The 21,628-nt window shown below is 46.1% G+C and overlaps 1 protein-coding gene across 3 annotated transcripts in view; it reads left to right on the forward strand.

Annotated features, from left to right (window-relative positions):
- Positions 1-21,628, forward strand: part of PLXNA4 (plexin A4) — a 451,266-nt gene that overhangs the window by 382,695 nt on the left and 46,943 nt on the right. For all 3 annotated transcript variants that reach the window (XM_064421667.1, XM_064421666.1, XM_064421669.1), the window contains exons 15-21: positions 306-442; positions 2,053-2,220; positions 9,856-9,949; positions 10,793-11,032; positions 11,960-12,106; positions 17,544-17,778; positions 18,184-18,326. In XM_064421667.1, the coding sequence (XP_064277737.1) occupies positions 306-442; positions 2,053-2,220; positions 9,856-9,949; positions 10,793-11,032; positions 11,960-12,106; positions 17,544-17,778; positions 18,184-18,326 (1,164 nt within the window). The remainder of the gene's footprint in view (positions 1-305; positions 443-2,052; positions 2,221-9,855; positions 9,950-10,792; positions 11,033-11,959; positions 12,107-17,543; positions 17,779-18,183; positions 18,327-21,628) is intronic.

A 21,628-nucleotide genomic window follows, 5' to 3' on the forward strand; every position in this document is an offset into this window, starting at 1 on the left:
GCAGTGGAGATGAGAGGTTGTGACCCAAGGTGCTCCAGGCATGGACCTGTCTTTGTAGGAATATTTCAGATCTCATTTTGGAGTGAGAACAGAGAAGGGTTGGATCTGAACTCATCCCACCAAACCTGGCATTCAAGCAGAGGGTTTCTGACAGGTCTGGTGTCACCTCAAGCTCCTTTATCAGCCAGAAGTGGCCAACTTCAAAAGCCCTGATTAATCCTTGGGGGTGCCTCCCTCTCTCCAGCACTAACAGGAGAGGGAAGGTCCCTCTGCTGTGTCTCCAACACCTCCCTTTGCCTCCACAGACTCTGACCCTCTCTGACCTGAAGCCGAAGCGAGGACCAGTGTCGGGTGGCACCCAGGTGACAATCACAGGCAACAACCTCAACGCTGGCAGCAATGTCATTGTGACCTTTGGGAGACAACCCTGCCTCTTCTACAGGTACAGATGAGCCCTCCCTGCTGCTCACGCCTGAGTGTGAAAGATTAAATGCCAATTAAAGTCAGGAAACTTCTCCTGCAGCCCTGCCACCTTGTCCCTCAAGTGCCTCCTTTGCTCGTGGCCACATCTATGCTGCAACAGGACTTGTGCATTCTGCACCATGCACAGCCTTGCTGGGCAAGTTTTGGGGAAGGAAAATAGGATTTATTTCATTGTTTTGACTGGTATTTGATGTGCTTTTTCCCGTGGCCCCTTGTCAGATTTCAGTACAATTCTCCACGGTCCTGCGCTCTGCAACTTGCTCTGGGAGTGCGTCGTTTAAAAGATTCATTTTCATGTCCCTGCTTTAGTAGAGGTGACAAAGAAAATCTGACAACATCAGTTCGAAGTACTAAACCACCTCCCTTTTATCCCAGAATAGTCCTGTAGTGCTAAGAAATGGATGATTTGCAACATTTCAGCTCTGTGTTGGCTCCTGTTCAATGGCGCTTCAGAGAGGCTTAATGTCACTGTTACCTGCTGGATGTTCCCTGATCCCTGTGAGAATGAGTCTGAATCCCATTCCCAGGGGCTCCTGCAGCTCCAAACTACCCAGAGCAACACATTTTGCTGCCAGTAGAGATGGGGGCTGAAGATGAAGTTGGCACATTTCTCCCAAATATGTCCTTGGCAGAGGAAAAGCTCATTCACAGGAGACCTGGGAGCACTACCCTGGGGCAATGCCCTTCCCTCTGCTGGCTGTGGGGATCCTCTTTAGCAGCCTGTCATGACTGTGGAGCGATCCAGCATCCAAAATTCAGCAGGGTGAAGTCACAGGCTGTGATTTGAAATGCCAAGTGGGAGCCACAGCTGCTTGGAGATGCTCACTGAAGACTGGGGAATTTTAGGAGGGATTGAGCACTCTCTTTTGGAGGAATTTAGAGGGCACCTGGAGGGTGCAGTCATTGGAGGTGACTTACACCCCCATTTCAGGGGTATAAGGTGAGGCTGCATCACAAATCACAGCACTGGGAAGTCTGAGAATGTTTGGTGCCCAGATTTTTATTCATTTTGAAAGGAATGCAGACCTGGAGCTGGGTTTGAGCCCTGCCAAAAAGGAAAGTTTATGCAGAATCCTCTTTAATCATAAAATGCTTCCCACTATATTAGCACTTCCAGAGGTCCCAGGCATGCTGCAAACTGCACTTAAACAAGACTTACAGTCCTAATGCAAAGTAAACTTTATGATCCCAGACTGCAAAGCTGAGGTGCAAACACCCCTTTTACGAGCTGCTGCTGCACATGTCTGCAGGCAGGAAGGAAACATCCATCAAATATTTAATCACAGAGAAATACTTCTGGAGAGAGGCCTGGTTTGGACTGCCCTTGGGGTTCAGATTTTACTCTGAGTCCTGAGAGATGAGGGCTCTTGTGGTTTTATTTAAACCAGTGAAAAGGCAATGCCACTTCCCCAGGGACTGCTACAGGAGCACAAATGGCTCACACTGAGTTGCACATCTTCAGTGCATAGGTTTGGGCTATAGAACATAAGAATAAATAGTTGGGTACTTTTTTTGCACCATTTTTCTGCTGGTAGCACCTGGTTCACATTTACTTTCTCCTCCTCCCAGGAGATCCACCAAGCACATTGTCTGTAACACCACGGCCTCCTATGAAGGCTTTGAGAAGGTGAAGGTGTCCGTGAGAGTGGACAAGGCCAAGATCCATCAGGAGCTGCACTATGAATATGTAGAGGATCCCACCATCCTGAGGATAGAGCCTGAGTGGAGCATCTTCAGGTGAGTAACCCAGGAAAACCCTTCTCCCAACTCCCACAGTTTTTTAAAGGAGCACTGCCCTGATAACTTTGGTCCTTGGGTGTAGGAAACTGACTTTCAAGCATTTTGTCCACCAAGAATTTGTGCAGAGAAACTTTCCAGAGCCAATAGATCCCTCAGGGTGGATTAGAGTGAAGTGACACTAAATCATCAATGTTTGTAAATATATATATGTAAATATATATAGGTTTATTTTAGAACAATTTGGTTTTAGGGGAAAGCAGATACACAGCCATTTTGGTTGTTATTATCTCTAGTAATATGAAAACACAAAAGCCTAAAATTATAAGAAAAAGCATAAGAAAGAAAAGGATGAGAATGGAAAGACTGCACCACTCATAGGCACCACAAAACTTGGCCATTGCAATTTTGATGTCTGTTGGTTGAAGTGATGGTCACAGACTGGATCCATCAGATGACAAGGGGCATCCCAAAGAAATTATGAGCCAAATCTCCAGAACACAACTTGTGTTGGGTTTATACTCAGGTGGGAACACCCAGCAGGGGGTTTCCCACTGGATGATGGAAAGCTGTGGAGCAGGGACACCTGGATGATGGAATGTGGTGGATCACAAGTTTTTTGACACCTTCTAAGTCGACACAGCTGCGTCTTGCACCAGCCCAGCTGGCTCCATTATGTCCCATCATGGCCCAGCAGCAGAGTGAGCACCTGCCAGGGCTCTGTGTGATTGCCCCAGCACTGCCCTGGGCAGGGGAATTATCACAGCTGAACAGTGAACTCACTTGATGTCTCAGGGTTTAGATTTTTCATTTTTCACATTCTGTGGTGCTTTAGTGTGTGGGTCTGAGCTTCATATCAGGGGATGGTGAGCTCTGTGCACAGAGCAGGCAGACAAAACAATTCCTGCTCCAGCTGGGCACCAAGGACAAATGATCCCAATCCCAGCCCAGGAGCACAAACCCCGTGGGCTGCAGAGAGAAAAACAAGGATGGGAGTGCAGGGGCTGCAGTGGGGTTGGACACTGAACTGCAATGTGCACATGGAGCAGAGCTGAGCCCAGGGAGAGACCCCGGCAGCGCTCGTGCATTTTGGGACCATTTGGGTTCATCTTGGGTGCAGCCCTGGCTGGGCTCTGGTGCTGCCCAAGGTGCATCCATGGAGGAGATCCTTTGAATAAACCCCTATTTTATTCTTTAATTTTGTCCAGCCTCTGCTCTAGCTCAGCCTTCACAAGGCATCACACTTAATAAGGACAAAGTTCCCATTTCCCAGGTTTCATCTCTTTCCTTATCTGCTCCAACACCAGCTGCAGCCTGAGCTGGGCTGAGCTTGCCCCTGGCACCTGGGTGGGTGCTTTGCCCATGGCAGCTTCTCCTGAGTGTTTGAGCCACCAGCATCCCAGTGTCTCTTCTAGAATCACATTCTTCTCCCTGGGCCTGGGAGGACTGGACAATAGTATCACATTTACCTCATCCCAAGTTCCCTCCACAGTCCAAATTTTGTTTGTAGGTGTATTTGGGGAGGCTTTGGTGGTCACAGATGAGCAGCTGCTTCTTTGCAGTTTGCTACAGTGGGCAAAAGCCTTTCCATGATTTTAGTGATATTTAAGCCATGAACTATTTAATTCTCTCATAGTTTGCAAGCTGCAATTCCTACCTTTCCCACAGCCTTCATGAACTTGAAATTCCTATATTACCCACAGCCTTCATGGACTTCAAATTCCCACATTTTCCACAGCCTTCATGGACTTGATGCCTCAGGACTAAGCACTGCCTGCTTGGCCACGGTGCCTGAAATCCCCAGGGCTCTGTCCTGAGATGAAACACAATGGGAGCCCTGCTCCCTGCCCTATCCAAGAGCCTTCCTCCTCGTTAGGGATCCCTTTTTCTCTTCAGCCCCTTGATGCTGCTTTGGTGAATTCACAGGGTTCACATGAAGGTGCCTGAGAGCAGCGCTTGCCCTGGTTGTGGAAAGCATCAAAGTGATACCCAAACTCTCAGAAGCCTGGAGAAATGGCCTCAGGAAGGGAGAAATTGGTCATTAAATGCACTGGTATTTCCTTGAAAAGATACAAAATAAGAAATCTTAGTCTCCCCTCATTCATCCATGGCAGCTCTCTGCTTCCCTGTCAAACTGGACTGATTGGAGCCCCTGGGGATTAGGAGCAGGGATTGTAAATCCCCCCATTTCAGCTCCCATCCCAAAGATGTTTTCACAAATCAATTAGTGCCTTTAATTACCGTGAGGGAATTTACTGATTTAGCTGGATTGAGTCTTTGCACATTGGGCTTGAAGCTTTAATGTCAGGATTTTCCATTTGGGGCTTTTATTTCCAGTCAGAGTCCAGGTTATCAGTGAAATGAAAAATCACTTTACTCCCTCATAGAGCGAGTTCAGTGCTGCTTAAAAGGTGCAAGATTGACAGCCTAGGAGAGTGGATTCCTGAAAATCCCCTGGAAAGCTGCAGCACAGGAACCTTCCTCTTCCTCCTCCTCTTCCTCTCTGGCCTCAGGTGTGGCTGGGAGGTGAGGAGTTCTCCACAGCCTCCTTGGTTTCTCTGCTGAAGCTGCCAGGCAGAGGTGAAGGAGCAGCCAAGGAGATGCCTCAGGTGTGAAGTAAAAAGCTTTGCCCAGCCTGGAGGTGCAGGGACTCTGTGTCCCATGGCGGGATGGATGGAATCTCCCATCCCAAATCCCAGAAAAAATGGAAATAAGGCTGAGGTGTTTGTTTAGGGGGCACTAGATTATTTGTGGGGTGTGTAGCTGCTGGGATGGACGGCAGGGACTGCACATGTCTCATCACTCATGGAATTAATAGCTGGAGAAGACCTCTGAGATAATTGTCTCCAATTCTTTACTCAGCACTGCCATGTTCATCACCAAAATGTGTCCCCAAGTGACACATCCACGCAGATTTTGAACACTTCCAGGGATGATCTCAGCATTTCCAGGGATGGAGCATTTTTGGGTACCACCTCTCCCCTTTGCTTTCTTCATCTGAAATCAGGAAGCACCAACTTGAGCATTTTTAACCAGACCTGCCCAATTTCATCCTCCTGCTTAAGCACTTTTGAGTCACTCCAAAGGTGCACAACCCTGGAGAGAGAAGATGGAATATCCAGGATTTCCACAGGGGTTTGGGGTGTCAGGGACAGTTTTAGGTGCTATAACTGTGGGGCTGAGCTGTTCTCAGGAAAGATGATTACCACTAAACCAGCTGTGCAAAACCAGTGGATTAATGCACCAAGACTGGCTTAAAACCTTTATTTTTCAAAAAAATAAAGAAAAGATTACTGCTAATTTATTTCCATAGCCAAAAAAAAAGGTCACACTGGGCTGGCAGGTAAATAAAACTTTATGAAGCTCCATTAATACTTTTGATCTGGGTTTGATTTGAGTTACATCCAGCAATTACCTGAGTCTGCAGGCAGAAAATGATACTCAGGGTCTTTTGGGGCAATAAACTGTTAAATTCTGAGGGCTTTTGGCACCTCTGTTATTTTGCTGGGCAGCAGCAGGTCTCCAGGCTCTGCTCCCACCTGGCTGAGCATCCAGATGCAGGCACAAATACCACTGGCTGGTGACTTTCAAGGCAAGAAACAGTTTAATTTCCTTTATTTTCAAGCCAGAGAGGGTTTGGGGGAGATTTTAAGTCTTCAGCAAACAGAAAAACTGCTTTACCTTTTTTCTTTCCCTCTCTCTGGTCAGGTGCTGTGGCTGTGTTTATTACCTGTGGTCTGAGCCTGCAAGCTCAGATTCCAGCCCAAACAGAGGATTTTTAACACGTGGGTTTAAAACTGTGTGCACAGATTTGGTTGATTAAATAAAAGGATTTGTCTTTATATAGACACACATACCTGTAGGTGTGTTCACACATTGGATTTTTGTGGAACACATAGAACTTTCAGCCAAGTAAAGATATAAAATCCCTTCTGGTTTGAATCTGCAGAGATTAATTATATTAGTAATGATATTATTATTAAATTACATATTAATAGCAATAAAATTATATTTTTATTATTAATATAAAGGCTCACAGCCAAAATTCAGAAGATCCAGGACAGTGGAGAAAGAACAATTTGGTTTATACGCTTCTGGGTTTTAAGAATTCTCTCTGGATGATGTCAGGAATCTTTACAGGGAAGCTGTATTTTGGAGAGAGGATAATTTTTTCTGTAAAGCAGGTCTCTTTTAAGATGCATGACTTCATCAGGATCCCTTGTGCATTCAAACAGATCTTATGGAAAAAACAAAATGTGGGTTTGCCCTGTAAAATTTCCCATTAGCAAATTTCCATCATAGCTGATATTTCAGAGAGAAAAAACTTGAGACACTCTGCAAAACTCAGGGTGAAATATTGCCCTAACCTTGGACCAGTCCGGCCCTTGAGTGAAAGACCATGAGGAGCCTCCCAGAGAAGCATCCCAGGAGTATCTGCTGCAAGATGTGGTTGTGCCAGCTCTCTCTGGATAAACCCAGAATCTGTTTGGTTCATCAGAGTGGGTGCCACTGGAGGGGCTGCAGCAGAGCTCACCCAAACCTGGCAGCTCTTCTGTGCGTGTTTGCATTCACTCCTGCCTCCCCAGCTGATTAATAATGGAAGATAAATCAGGAACACTGAAAACAAAGGTCAGAAACGGGGGGGATTTGCTGCCTTCTTCCTCCCGGGGTGTTTATTCTCTGGTGTTTTCTCATTTATAATGCACGTGCCTCACCTGTCCTGCACATGCAGCTTTACCTGGAGGCAGGAAAGGGATTCTGAGCTTTCTTTTCACAACCCCATTGATTTCCACCTGGCCTCCCCTTCCCAGCAGGAAATAAACTGCATCCTGGACAGTTTCCAAAGGGAGTTATAGAGGCAGGTGCTGAAACTGCTGAGAGCACTCCTCGCCCTGGGAAACCCTCAGAGATGGGGCTGTGTGCTGATGGCATTTCCTCCTCCTGTCCTGACTATGCGAGCCCTGACAGGTGAAGGTTTTGCTTTCTTGGACAGCTCTTCTCCTTTCAGCCCTGGGTCACTCTGCCCCACTTCATGCTGTAACAGCAGAGCTCACCCTGATAGATCAGAGCTGCTTTGTAGCCATGATATTTTATGAAAAATCCTTTGCCGGGATTTTTCTCCTATTCTAACTGAGAAGCCTCAGAAAAGAAATGCAAACAATTAACTATCTGATGGCTGTGGATGGAATGTGGTCTGGACATTGTTTACCAACAGGTGCACCTGTGATTGGTGCATGTTGGCTATTTCCAATTAATGGCCAATCACAGTCAGCTGGCTTGGGCTCTGAGAGTCACAAGCCTTTGTTATTGATTCTATTCCTTCTTTTCCAGCCTTCTGATGAATCCTTTTATCTCTATTATTTTTAGTATAGTTCTAGTGTATAATTTTAATATAATATATATAATAATATAATAAATCAGCCTTCTGAAACATAGAGTCAAGATTCATGTCTCCTCACATGGGGCATCGACCATACTGCCTCAATTTGGGATGGTGAAAGCTGCCTGTGATGAGCCGTTCTCCTTAATGTGGTGCTCAGAGCCAACCCTGTGAAGCCTGGGAATGGTTCCTTTGCAGCTTCCTTGCTCCTTCCCCCGCATTCCCTGACGTCCCAGAGTTGCTGGCTGCAGCTGGAAGAGGCAGGGGAAAGGAGAGAAGGGTGTTTCTGAGAGCTGTCTCCTTGTGGTGACACTGACTGCAGGGAGTGAGGAGGGCTCCAGCCACATCTCCCCATAAAAGTGAGAAAATCCAGCAGATACCTCCATGTGGTGGCTTTTTGTTGGGCTTTTGAAACTCCCCTGGTGGGGAAAATTTCTTTCTAACAGTTCTGTGTTAGGATTAAGAGACATACAAGACTTTTTTTGGTCTGAAGTTGTTTGTTTTTATCTTACCAGAAGTTTGGTACGTTGTTTGTAGTAGACTTAGTGTGCAAGAAAGTACAGTAAAAATAGTTACAAGATGTACAGTTTTAAGGTGTTTTAAAGCTGTTTTATCTAATTACCTCTTAAAATGTACTTTATTTCTACCTTTCTACTAATAACTAATCTTTTATCTATTTATATAACTTCTACACTACCGCTTCTCCCAACTAATCACTTTATACTATTAACACTATAAAAAAATTTCAAACACTTAAAATCTTCTATCTTATCTCCTATCTACTTCTATACTAAAATCCTAAAACTCTAAATTTTTCACCCTATAACAAACTACACTATTACCTATTTTACACACTTATACATTCTAATCTATCCTAAAGTGTTGAAAACCTTCTCCATAAACAAAAATTAAAACCAATATTGCCCTAAAAAAAAAAAAACCTCAAAACAAACAAAAAATATTCCCTGTACCCTAAATTCCAACACCTGTGGGCTGTGGCTTGTGGGAGCTGGCTTTCTCAGGAAATTGGCCTTGGAGCACGGGGGACACAGAAACTGGGAATCTCTGTTTGTGTTGGATCCTGATCTACCTGGGCCACCACATGGAATCTAGGCCAGTGCCTGATGCACACCAAAGCTGAAGAGTTTGGCTCAATTTCTTCTAATGGCTGCAGGACTGGGTTCCCTGGTGGCACCAATGGGTTCACTGAAGTGACATTGCCATGTTCAGGGTGAGGTTTGAGAGCAGGTTAGATATGGGGCTGTAGACCTCAACCCAGAATGCTCAAGAGCTGTTTCCATGGGACTGGGTCTGTGAGGGCTGTTTGGGTTGGGCCCTGGAACAGCTCCCCAGGGAATGGTCACAGCCCCAAGGCTGCCAGGAGTGTTTGGACACCACTCCCAGGGATGCCCAGGGGGGAATGTTGGGGTGTCTGTGCAGGGCCAGGAGCTGGACTAGATGATTGTGAGTCCCAATTCAGGATATCTTAAATTCTGTGACTGATTGAGGTGATATGGGAGATACAGCCTCTGGACCATTTTAAATACCTTGTGTTAAATCTCCACTGTTCTTCTCATCCCCAAGGTTTGTGATTGCTGAATCCTGACAATGAGAACCACCCAGATGTGGCATTCACATTCTCTGAACAGAGGGAGACATAATTCTCTCGCCCAGCATTTTTCCTATAGAATAAGAGAAAATTCTTATCTCTACTTGCTGCTCCTGTTGTTTGGAACATGTGGAATGTGTTATGGAGATTGTTTACCAAGAGTGATTTGTTATTTAGACTCTGCTGATGGTTGTTTAGATTAATTGACCATTTGTTCCAAAGCTGTGTCGTGACTGTCTGAAGACAGTAACAGGTTGTTTTTTAGTATTTTTTTAGTATAGTATCTCTTTAGTATAGCTTTAATACATTAATAGTGTAATATAACCTATCTTAATAAAGCAATTGTTCAACCTTCTGAAATCATGGAGTCAGAACACATGATTCTCTACATTGGGGTCGCCCTGCATCGATACCCAGAGGCTGCCTGACATGGCAGTTTTAGCAAGCATTTGTCTTCACTTATTTCTCCCCTTATGAATGAATGAAAAATTATTTGGTTTGTTCTTCCTTCCCTCTCTACTGGACCACAAGACATGGTCAGACACCTTACAACCAACATTTAAGGACACAGATCACCCATTCCTGGTGTAGTGAGTTTTGATCCATTATCTGGGTTCATTCTTTAATTCCATTTCTTATTCTCCAGTGGCAACACTCCCATTGCTGTGTGGGGAACTCACCTGGACCTCATCCAAAACCCCCAGATCCGGGCAAAGCATGGTGGAAAGGAGCATGTCAATGTGAGTATGACTGCAGAGATGGGGAGGAGACATGCCACGGTGGGGACAGGGGCTGGCTGACAGCTCTGGAGCTTGAAATCTCCTATTGCAGCCCAAAAAAGAGGGCATGATTTGTTTCCAGAAATATTACCCCATCCCTGAAGGACACACACAAAAAAAGAAGGTTTTTGGCAGGGCTGGAACCAAACTTCAGGGTCTTCTGAGACCTTCACCTTTGTCTTTACTTCTTCATCTTGCTGGGATTCATTTCAGGTAATCTGATATCCAAGCTGGAATCCTGACCACAACTGAGCATGCACTGCACAAACACTTTTGCAAAAACAACCAGAGTGTGAGACCTAATTGCAAGGTGGTAGTGAGGTTATGACTAATCTGTGCTGTGCAAAAAATGAGGGAAGAAACTTCTACTTCCAGAAGGAAACTAAGTCAGGGAAGGATGCTGATGCTGGCAACAGAGGCTGAGCTCTCTCAAGAGGCACAGGAGGCCCTGCTGATGTGCAAACTGCTCCACACACCTGCCCCAGCAAGGCTTTCCTAACCCCTGCCCAGCCTTGATTGTGTGATGGGGAATAACAATAACGCATGGGAGTCTGCTCCTCCCTTTCCCTGAGAGCCATCTGCCCACCAGGAAGGATGGGGACATTTCCCATAAACACTCCTTGCTTTGGGTCTCTTTCCTCAGAAGTGTGAGGTGCAGAACAGAGATGATCTGCCAGGGTCCCTATTTCCACAAACATTCCTTGTTTTGGGTCTCTTCCCCAGAACTGTGAGGTGCAGCACAGAGATGACCTGCCAGGGTCCCTATTTCCCATAAACATTCCTTGTTTTGGGTCTCTTCCTCAGAACTGTGAGGTGCAGAACAGCACAGAGATGACCTGCCAGGCCCCAGCTCTGGCTGTGGACCCCAATCACCAGTCTGAGCTCGCCGAGCGCCCGGAGGAGTTTGGCTTCATCCTTGACAATGTGCAATCCCTGCTGATCCTCAACAAAACCAACTTCACCTACTACCCCAACCCCATCTTCGAGGTTTTCAATCCTTCAGGGATCCTGGAGCTGAAGCCTGGAAGTCCCATCATCCTGAAGGTGAGATGGGGACCAAGAACTGGACTGAAATTCTGTCTCTTGCCTCTCTGTGCCTGCCAGCACCCCATAAAACATCCTGTTGCACCCCAAAAATTTCTTCCATTCCTTGCCCCTTATGGAACCATGTCAGAGTCACCATCAGCAAACACCAAACACTGCCCACATCCATAACTAAAAATTATAAACTCCTGTGTGCAGCCTGAATTTGTACCCACGGCTGTTCACCAGAGAACATCTACCCTTGCAATGTGGCTGACAGTGAAATACACAACTCTGTTTCACTTGTTCATTCAAGATCTTCCTCTCACCCCTGTTTTAACCCAAACCAGTCCCTTGCCATTTCTGTAAACTTCACAGAAATACAGAGAAGGAATTTTATGATGCAGCATTTCTCTATCACTATTTTTACACGGTGAATATGCAAAGAAGTTATTTCACCTGCTGATGCTTTTTGCATGTTTGGAAAGGGGTCTGACTTTCTTGCCTGCCTATGTTTAGTGAGGGCTGTGTTGTGCAGGACTTATGGAACATTTCCCACTCAGCTGCAGAGAGGGAGGAGCAGGACAGGCCGTTGTGACTGCTTTGAGTCTGTGACCACTCATGCTGCTCTCTGCATGAGTTTCTAAATTGGCTTTTCCTCTCTGTGTGAGCAAATGGCGAACTACAAATGTCATAATAGAATCATATTTAGCTTGGAAAGGACCTTAAAAACGATCTCATTCCAACCCCCTGCCATGGGCAGGGACACTTTCCACTAGACCAGGCTGGTCCAAGCCCCATCCATCCAACCTGGCCTGGAGCAGTGTCAGTGATCCTATCAAATGCAATATCAACACTTGTATCCCAGGAATGAACCAGAGGGGGAAAGAAAGCTCTTTCCTGATGTTTATTTGGTTATTTTGGGGTGTGATGTTCCTTTCTGTGCAGGGCAGGAATCTGATCCCACCGGTGGCAGGAGGCAATGCCAGGCTGAACTACACCGTGCTGGTGGGGGAGAAGCCCTGTGCAGTGACAGTGTCAGATGTGCAGCTCCTCTGTGAGTCCCCAAACCTCATTGGGAGGCACAAGGTGATGGTAAGTGATGCCTGACCCTCAGCCCCTTCTCCCTGGGTGGCTTGGGAGGGCACAGCAGAGCTGAAGAGCTGGCAGAGGGCTCCAAGGGGTTTGCATCCAGGTTTGCCTTCTCAGAAACATCAGGGCTCCCTTTTGGTGTAATATTCTCATCAAGGGTAGCTTGGAGAAGTAGAACAGTGGAAAAGTGACGTGGAGGTCTTTGTGGACAGTGAGACACCATTCATAATCAAACCCCAGTAGGAGAGTTTGCCTCCCTTCTCTTTTTGTATGGGCTGTATGAACCCTGGATTCCCACATGCGATCATGTGTGACATGTTCCTACATGAAATTGTTAAATTCAGTACAGTCCCCATCACTGTGTTGACAGGATGGTGACTAAAATTTGCTTTTATGTAGGAGAGAAAAAAAAAGGCAGGATGTGGACAATAGTGTGACTGGACTTCAGAGTTTTGACTTGTATAAAACTTAGTGTGCTCCTACAAATCCTTCCTGGAACCTGTGAAGAATGGACCTGGTGATTACATCAGAGGGAGCTTCTCCTCTCACTGTTTATTTATTTACTCAGTTTTTTACTTTCCTGTCAATAATTTGAATTCCTTGATGCTGGTGCTTGATAAACATCATATCAGCAAACACTCTGGAGTTGTACCAAGCTGTGGGTGGGAACAACAAAAGCTGACAACTGACATCAGTGTTTCTCATTCCTTGTGAGCAACTGTTCTTACCTTATGCCTCACAAAGCTGTATCTGTCACATATTAATTTATTTATTTCAGAGAGTGTGATCTTTAAAAAGATTTTTCTGGGAACTTTTAGGAAGCAGAGTTCATGATGACCATTTTGGGTCTTGTTTGTGGCTGCTGCTGGGATCCCTTGTAGTGGCTACTTAACTTCTCTGTGCCAAAGTTTGTCATCTGGAAAATAGAGGCAATAATCCTCTCCAGCCATGCAAATACACCATGACTCGATTCTTTGCAAAGCACATTAAGACTCTCCAAGAAGAGCAATAATGAAGTGAGAGATTTTCTCAGTGTGAAAACCAAAGCTTTTGAGCACGGCAATAAATGTTCCCTGTCATTTTCATGGATATGATTAAACATATGGTTAGTCATAGATGGACAAAGCCAATCCTGGGGAGAGAAAACTCAAAGCCAGGTGAGCAATAATCAACCCCTGGGAATCCAGGATGATGGACATCTGGCCAGGCTGCACTAATGGGGAAGACTCCCCTGCTCCTGCAGCTTTGGACAGTTTAAGTGAAGCAAAGATTAAAAAACAATCCCTTTTTGAAGATGCTGGTCAAATGAGGGATACTGCTGGGAAACTGGGAAGTTGATGGAGGTTCTCATTCTTTGCATCAGGAACCAGGGCTGGAAAATGGCACAGCATCTCTGCTTCTCAGGCTGGGACCATGTTTCACACAAACTGACACCTCAGGTTTTAGATTTTATATTTTTCACATTCTGTGCTGCTTTAGTGTGTGGGTCTGAGCTTCACATTATGGGATGGTGAGCTCTCTGCACAGAGCAGGGAGACAAAACAATTCCTGCTCCAGCTGGGCACCAAGGACAAATGATCCCAATCCCAGCCCAGGAGCACAAACCCCGTGGGCTGCAGAGAGAAAAACAAGCAGGATGGGAGTGCAGGGGCTGCAGCTGGGGTTGGACACTGAACTGCAATGTGCACATGGAGCAGAGCTGAGCCCAGGGAGAGACCCCGGCAGCGCTCGTGCATTTTGGGGCCATTTGGGGTCATCCTGGGTTCATTTTGGGACCATTTGGGTTCATCTTGGGTGCATTTTGGGACCATTTGGGTTCATCCTGGGTTCATTTTGGGACCATTTGGGTTCATTTGGGTGCAGCCCTGGCTGGGCTCTGGTGCTGCCCAAGGTGCATCCATGGAGGAGATCCTTTTAATTTCTGCTCTATCCTGTAACTCTGTCTGTTCTAGCTTAGCCTTCTCAAGGCATCAAAACATCTCTTTGATGGCCAGGATAACTGATAGAAGTTCCTCCTCCTGATTTTGCCAAAGACTTACTCTCTGACCTTGAGGAAATTGTTGAACAAACCATTTCTTGCAAAGTGAGGTGACACAAGCTGAGAGGGAGCCATGGGAGTGAAGCAACTGGTGCAACACAGAGATTATTTCTAAGTGAAGGAGCAGTGGCAATGACACACGTTGATGTCAACATGCTTTTGATCTGTCTTCTTTTGAGCTGTCTGATTTTGAGCTGTCTTTTACACAATGACAGAGTTAAGTATTTGAAAAAAAAATATAGCAAGAAAATAAAAGGCTTGGGCGATGGTTAAAAAGAAGATTGACTAAAACTCAGAGGCAAGTTTTTCCAAGGAAAACAAAGAGATGTGAGGAAGATCCACGAGTGGCTACACCAGAGAAGGTCTGCAGGGAAGAGGTGGAATACATCTGAAGGTTTCCTGCTTTCTGACATATTTTGGAAAGTAGACCAGACTCTGTATAAGGAATGGAGAAATGATCAAATGCAGTAGCTGAAGGTCAGGGCATGATTCGTCTCATCCTTAGAGGGATAATTTTATTTGGCCAAATTTGCACCAGGAAAGACACTCCTTCAGAACTCCTGAACTCCTACAGGTGGCCACTAAGACTTAATTGGAGAAAACTGGGCTCTGACATAGAGCCCATTGAGAACATTTAGTCTGATTTAGGACAAATTAATGATTAATAGTTTTTAAAAATGGCCAGATTGTTGTTCTTTGGTGGGTTCATGGTCAGTCTTCTGAAAGGTAAAAATAGCTTCCTCCAGAACCCCTTGGTGGATTAAGAAGTAAAGTGGGGCTGTATGTGCATATTTTCTTGTGTTTCTTTTAAAAGCTCACAATAACACTGCAGCCTGGTAGACTTTCTTCTTCAAGAGACAGATTCCCTCAGATCATGGCAGCTCCACTTGTGGATTGTGAGACCTTCCCAGTGATGAAACCACCTTTGAAGGGGAACACACTGGGCCTGACTTTGAACATCTGCTTTTTTGGAGCTTAGATCCCCTTGTCATGAATGGAGAGAAATGGGAACTTCCACTGAATGAAACTCCTCATCCCAATGTCAAAGGTGTCGGGAGCAGCTCACATAAATCACATCCTGAAAGTGTTTTTTCTCTTTGTTGGCTCTGGAATCATGCTGCAGTGTCTAGCTTGGATGTGCACGCGGAATATTTGGTGAGAGAAATCCCACCCATGGTGACGGGCTGTTCCTTCCAGCTTTGAGGATGGATCTGCACTGTAAACTTGGGATTGGGGGTGTTTGAGTCTAGTCTGATATTCCTCTAATGGACTCATCTGACTGCAGGGCTTGGAGAAAGAGAAAATGACAAAGAATTAAGCAATTTATTGATCCACTGACAGGAAGGAGAGTGTGCAAGCTGTGAGAAAATTTTGGGGCAGTGGTCTAGGGCAAAAGGGAACAACTTCCAGAGTTACAGAATAGAGCAGAAATTAAAAGGGAACAACTTCCAGTGCATGTGATTTTGGCAGTTTGCCTTCTCAGTTGAGCAGGCTACATTTTAAACCTCAGGATTTATAAGTGAGTTGGATCTTGTATCTTGAAATAGATGGGGAAACTCATTACTGATGCATCCCAACTGTGTGTCTGAGGTTCCTTGGCCACTGAAAATGCTCAGTGTCATGGTAGCAATTGGTCATCTTGAAACTATTACCTGAACAGATGAGTTTAGGATTAGTTTTGTTTTTTATTGTGGACATTTCATCTTTTCAGATGCCAACCCAAAATGGCATGAGACAGCCTTGTGGATGAAAATTAGCTGTTTTCAGGCATTCACTTTGGTCTTGCCCATGACATAAGGGTTGTAGTTGTGGTTTTTTTGGCCACTGAGGAGCAGCCTACACCTGGTGGCAGAGCAAAACAACCTTCTTCCCTGAGGCTGCAACTGGGGCTGCAATAACTTCTAGGAGATGATAAAGTCATTGAGATTCATGTCCCCAGAAAGGGCTGGGGTGGAGAGCACCTGGGAAAATTCATTAATTCATGATTCTGCTCTGTAGTCTCTCCTGCTGGCTCCAGCTGGGCCAGTTTCTTCCTCCTGCAGCCTAAAGAGGAAACCTGAGTAGGTGCCTGAGCTGAGATGGGGGAAACCCTGGGATTAATAAGTGTCCAGGCAGGCTGGAGATTAACTGAGAGCCAGTGGGATGCAGGACAAGGCTGAACACCAGGCTGGGGTGTGAGGGAGAACGTGAGGAAATGTGAGGGAGAACTCCTCACAACGGAGGCATAAAACAGTTTAATTCCACACTGCAGTGGGCCCAGGTGCAATGGGAGTAGGAAACAGTCAGCCTGGGGTCTTAAGTGAATTTCTGCCTGCCAGCAGGAGTTTGCCCTTTGTGCAGGGCCAGCTGTGCCTCTCTGTGACACAGCTCAGCTGGGGTGAAGTGATGGGGCTCATCATCCTTCAAGCTCTTGGCATGGCATCTTCCCAGCTTCCTGCTGACCTACAACCAGCATTCCCAAACCACAGCACAGCCTTAGAAGCATTTTTATACTTCAGGCCAGCCAGCAGAGCTTTTCTCTCACCGCTCAAGCTTTGCCTACTCTACAAATAGCTTTGAACAGCCTTGTAGTAGCCTGAAGCCAGTGGTATCCTGTGGGATTCCTGTTGGGAATGGTGTTCATGTTGTAAAAAAGGGCTCTGAGGGACTTGCTTCAGCAGAACAGTTTGTTGGGCTTGCAGCAGGAGTGCTTGCAGGGTTTCTTTCTGGTTGTTAAAACCAAGGCCCTTTCACAGCAGCTTCTTCCAGAGGCTGGAAGCAGCCCTGGGAACCTCTGGAACTACATGGACAACAAAAAGCTGTGTTCAGCTCTTACTGGTGCACATCTGCAGTCGCCCTGACAATGTGTGGCTAGGATAGGGGCTGTAAAGAGAATGGGCCAGGCTTTGTGGGGTTTGTGGTGGTTTTTCACTGTCCCAGAGGCTTCCAAGTACAGCTTTATCTGGTGGGAGTCAAAAGAAAATAGTGACTGATTTCTGCAGTCCCACTGTGCTCACTGGGTCAGGTCTCCTCTGCCCCACTGTGGGGTTAGGAACCATTAGACCATACCTTGAGCTCTGTGTTCTGTGTGTATTTTGGGACTGAGTGACCTCAGCGCCCCACACAAAACATCAGGATAGGAAATGAAAAATCCAGAATGAAATCCAAACTGATACGGAGAAATTTTGACTGACGACTTGTCTTACAAGTCTTTTGTGGCTGGGTTCATGGTGACTGCCAACAGAGGTGATTCTATCTGGCATTTCAACTGTTTTTAAGCTGTTCCATATCCAAACACCTCCCCTTTGGCTTGGGAGACAAGGGGATGTCACCATTCACCCTCAGCCAGGACGATGACAGAGCTCCTCTGCGCTCCTGCTCGTTTGGAAGTTTCAGTGCAGCTCCTTGCTGCTTTCCCTCTAGGCTCGTGTAGGAGGGATGGAGTTCTCTCCAGGGATGGTCTACATCTCCCCAGACAGCCCTCTGAGCTTGCCAGCCATCGTCAGCATCGCGGTGGCCGGCGGGCTGCTCATCATCTTCATCGTGGCCGTGCTGATCGCGTACAAGCGCAAGTCCCGGGAGAGCGACCTCACCCTCAAGCGCCTGCAGATGCAGATGGACAACCTGGAGTCCAGGGTGGCCCTGGAGTGCAAAGAAGGTAGGGTGAGGAAGGCAGGATGACACTGTGTCACGGTGGACACATCCAGATATAAAGCTTTGAGCTAAAACACGAGTGTTGAACCTTGTGGGAGTGGCTCGAGCCTGGGTCTAATCTGACTTTCCTTGTTTTCCCTTAGTTCAGACTTTCAGACACACCTTCAGACTTTCTCCACACCCTCTCCTAACTGGATTTGATAATTCAAAATCCACAGAAAGTCTTGGCACATGTCCCTGGGGAAAGGCTGTGTTGTGGGAAAGGTGACCCTACTCTCATCCACCTTCCTACTCTCTGAATGTTGCCTTATTCCTTATTGTCGTTCACGAGGGTTGGGGTTTTTTTCCCATTCTGGTGAGGCTGATCTGGATTTTCACTGCTCCCTGAGTTGTTCTGTTTTTGTGCCAGCCTTTGCAGAGTTGCAGACAGATATCCATGAGCTGACGAGTGACCTGGATGGAGCTGGGATCCCTTTCCTCGACTACCGAACCTACACGATGAGAGTGCTTTTCCCTGGCATTGAAGATCATCCAGTCCTGAGGGATTTGGAGGTAAAACAACAACGTTTCCTGTTTCCAACTGTTCTCATGCCTCCCTGTTTGGTCCTGAATTCCAGAGATTCTGTCTCAGTGGTGGGGATGTGAGGACTTTACAAGGGGTGAAACAGGTCCTCATTAAAAATCTGAGTTGGAAGGGAAATGTTTGCTGTTATCTTAGATCATATTAGATCGTAAAATCATTTAGGTTGTAAAAGACCTCTAAGACCATAGACTCCAATCATCAACCCAATGGTTTCAATTCCATCACTAAACCATGTCCCCCTGTGTGACATCCACACACTTTTTGAAAACTTCTGGGGATTGTGATCCTGCAACTCTCCTGGACAGTTTGTTCCACCATCTGATTATCCTTTCAATGAAGAAATTTTTCCCAATTTCCAAACTAAACCTCCCCTGGCACAACTTTAAGGCTGTTTCCTCTCATCCTGTCACTTGTTGCCTGCTAAATTCTGTCTGATCACTCACTCATTTGGAAAACTCATAAATCATAGGTCTACTCAATTAAGCTTCTCTTTAGCCTTAACCCTTCTGTGGCTTGAGTTTTAGACTGGATTTAATATTTTCTGCCGTACAGGGGTGAGGAAAACCTGTTGTATGACAGAGAAGATGTTTGCCTGTGTCATCCAGCTTTGTGTGACCCTCACACTACTTTGAGGCCAGGTTTTCTTTGTGGCAACCCCTATAAAATAACCCCCTGTCACTGAGGGAGGTTCACCTTTGCTGCATTCTGGTTTGCAGTGAGGTCAGAAAACCTCAGTCAGTCTGTCCATACCCTGCCCACATCTTCCTCCTCCACCCCGACTCTCTGGATGGAGATTTGTGAGAGGTTGTTCACAAATCTTGGGGTCTACACAGAGCCTGTATCACCTGAGTGGTGACAGGAGCTTGATGGGAGCCCAGGTGAGGTTTTACAGGCTAAAATCTGCTCCAGGCTCTGGCAGATGGACAGGCTCTTCTCTAGCAATACCTGGGCTGGAGAATCAGGAGCCACACCATGGCCAAGGGGTTGACTGAGCTGTCTGCAAAGCCTTTGGCAGGCTCTGAGCTCCAGAGAGGTTCTGGCATGGCCCTGGGAGATTGCTGGAGGCCAGGCCTGGGCTTGGTTGGCAGGAAGGAGGAGCAGGAGCTGGCACAGGCAGGCCCACGCTTGGCTGGCTGTGTAATCAGAGATGCCTGCTCGGCTTTGCTCCTGCCACTCGGAAGAGCCAAAATTCATCCGACTGTGTGGAGAGAGACATTAAAAAACCTGATCTGTCAGCAAGGAGGGCTTGTGGGACTGGGTAGGAGGCTGAGTTACACCAGCTACCATACAGGTTTGGAGTGCATGTTGAGTGGCATCCAGCTGCTTTCCTTCAGGACAAGCAGCTCCAACAAACGAGGAGGAATGAGGGGTGCTGAACCTCCCTCTCACACGTGTGCACACACAAACACTTCCATCATTTCAATCCCTACATTCATTAGCCCCATCCAGCTGATCACAGAACAGCACCTGACCCCTGCAGAGGCCTTAGCATGGATGCTCCCCTATGTAGATACACACTGAGCTAATGTTTCAATCCAACACCTTTGATCTCTTCTTCCTTTCATTCCATTTGTTGTTTTTTTTTTCCTTAATCCTTTGTAAAGCTTCACCAGCTCTCTCAGTGTCAGTATCTTTGGCTACCAACATGAAGGCAGCTCCCATTCTGCTCTCTTCTCTGTAGCACCCAGAAGGAATTGCTATTTATTGCAAAACGCCCCAGCACAGATCCCACAGTGAGAAGGTCTTGCTTATTTCCAGTTCATTTGCTAATTAACTGCTTCCAGATGCAGCACAAAATACTTTTCTAGTTATTTTGTTTTAATTCTCCATAATAACCCAGGGATAGACAATATTAAATGTTCAAGCAAGTGAGTTAAAAATAATTATTGGCGGGATGGGTGGTGGTGGTTTGTTGGTTGGTTGCTTGCCTCAATCTATTTAGGAAGTAATTTATTTGTTGGATGCAAAAAGAGTTCAGAACTTTAATTTCCAGAATTAAAAAGTAACAACTCTATAAGGGGCCTTGCATTGCTTGGCTGTTTATGCAAGCCAACTTATTTTGTATTAAAGTGCCAAATTTGGGTGGTTATTAATTCATATATGCCTTGGTGACATGTGTTGCTCTGTGGTGAGACCCTCCAGCTTCCAAGAAAACTTTTCAAGGCCTGGAACAGCTTCAGCAAGTAGAGGGATGAGTTTGGGTTTCTCTATTTAGGTTCCATCTTTGCCTAGAGGCAAAAGGATCAAAAAGACCTCTGTGGAGCCCAGGGTGCAGCACTGAGGTCCTAAGTTGTTCCATCTAAAAATGAGTTTATCATTATCATATCTCTCACAGCTGAGAAATAAGAGACTTATCAATCACTCTGCCTCCAAAACACCTCAGCTCCCAAACCCAGGGGTTCTGCTGGAGCTCAGGGTGTCCTCTCACACCTTCATCTGCCTTGCTCTTCAAACCAAGGCCCAGTTCCATGGTCACCATCTCAGCCACTGCCTCACTGCCTCTCTTCATCTCCTCAGAACCTCACCCTGGGCTCTTCCCCATTCACACTCTTGCTGCCTCTCCCCGCTCCCTAAAGCTGAACCCCACACCTCTGCAAGCAGGTTTCTTGCAGGAATGAGAAAGAAGATTTGGACGAAATCAGAGTAAGACTTCATTCTGACTAAAATAAAAATATAACGTGGCATGGCAGCACATTTAGGCACCAGAAATCCCTTTTGGATGTATGTCAACACAAGCAGGCCCCCAGCTGGGTAATGATTAGCATAACTCCATGCATTTCAGAAGGCTGATCATAATAATCTTTATTAAGAAACACATACTTTTATATCCTAGTTCACTACAGGTAGACTTAATTTGTCCTCTAATTAAAATAGCATCACCATTGGCTAATTAAGAAACCACCCTTTGGTAAACAAATCTACATAACACATTCTACGTGTTCACAATACCAGGTGCAGCAAGTGAAGATAAGAATTGTTTCTCATTCTTTTCTCTGCTTTTCTCACAGCCTTTCCCAGAACAATACCTGGGAAAGTTGTGTTCCTCTCTGTGGCAAGAGAGCTGCTGCCACAGATGTGATGATCAGAGAGGGGAACACAGGACTGGAGAAATCATCTGGACATGGCTGGGAGTCTTCTCAGACTTCCTAATCTTTAGATGATGTAGGGATTGCCTTCCTGTCTTTCCTTAGCTGAGGAGCTGGAGGGATGACAGCAGAGAGAGAAAGAGTGACAACATGACACGAGGAAAAAGGAAAATGAGGGAAAAGGA

The sequence above is a fragment of the Passer domesticus genome, chromosome 5, assembly GCF_036417665.1.
Source record: "Passer domesticus isolate bPasDom1 chromosome 5, bPasDom1.hap1, whole genome shotgun sequence".
NCBI classification, from domain to species: Eukaryota; Metazoa; Chordata; class Aves; order Passeriformes; family Passeridae; genus Passer; species Passer domesticus.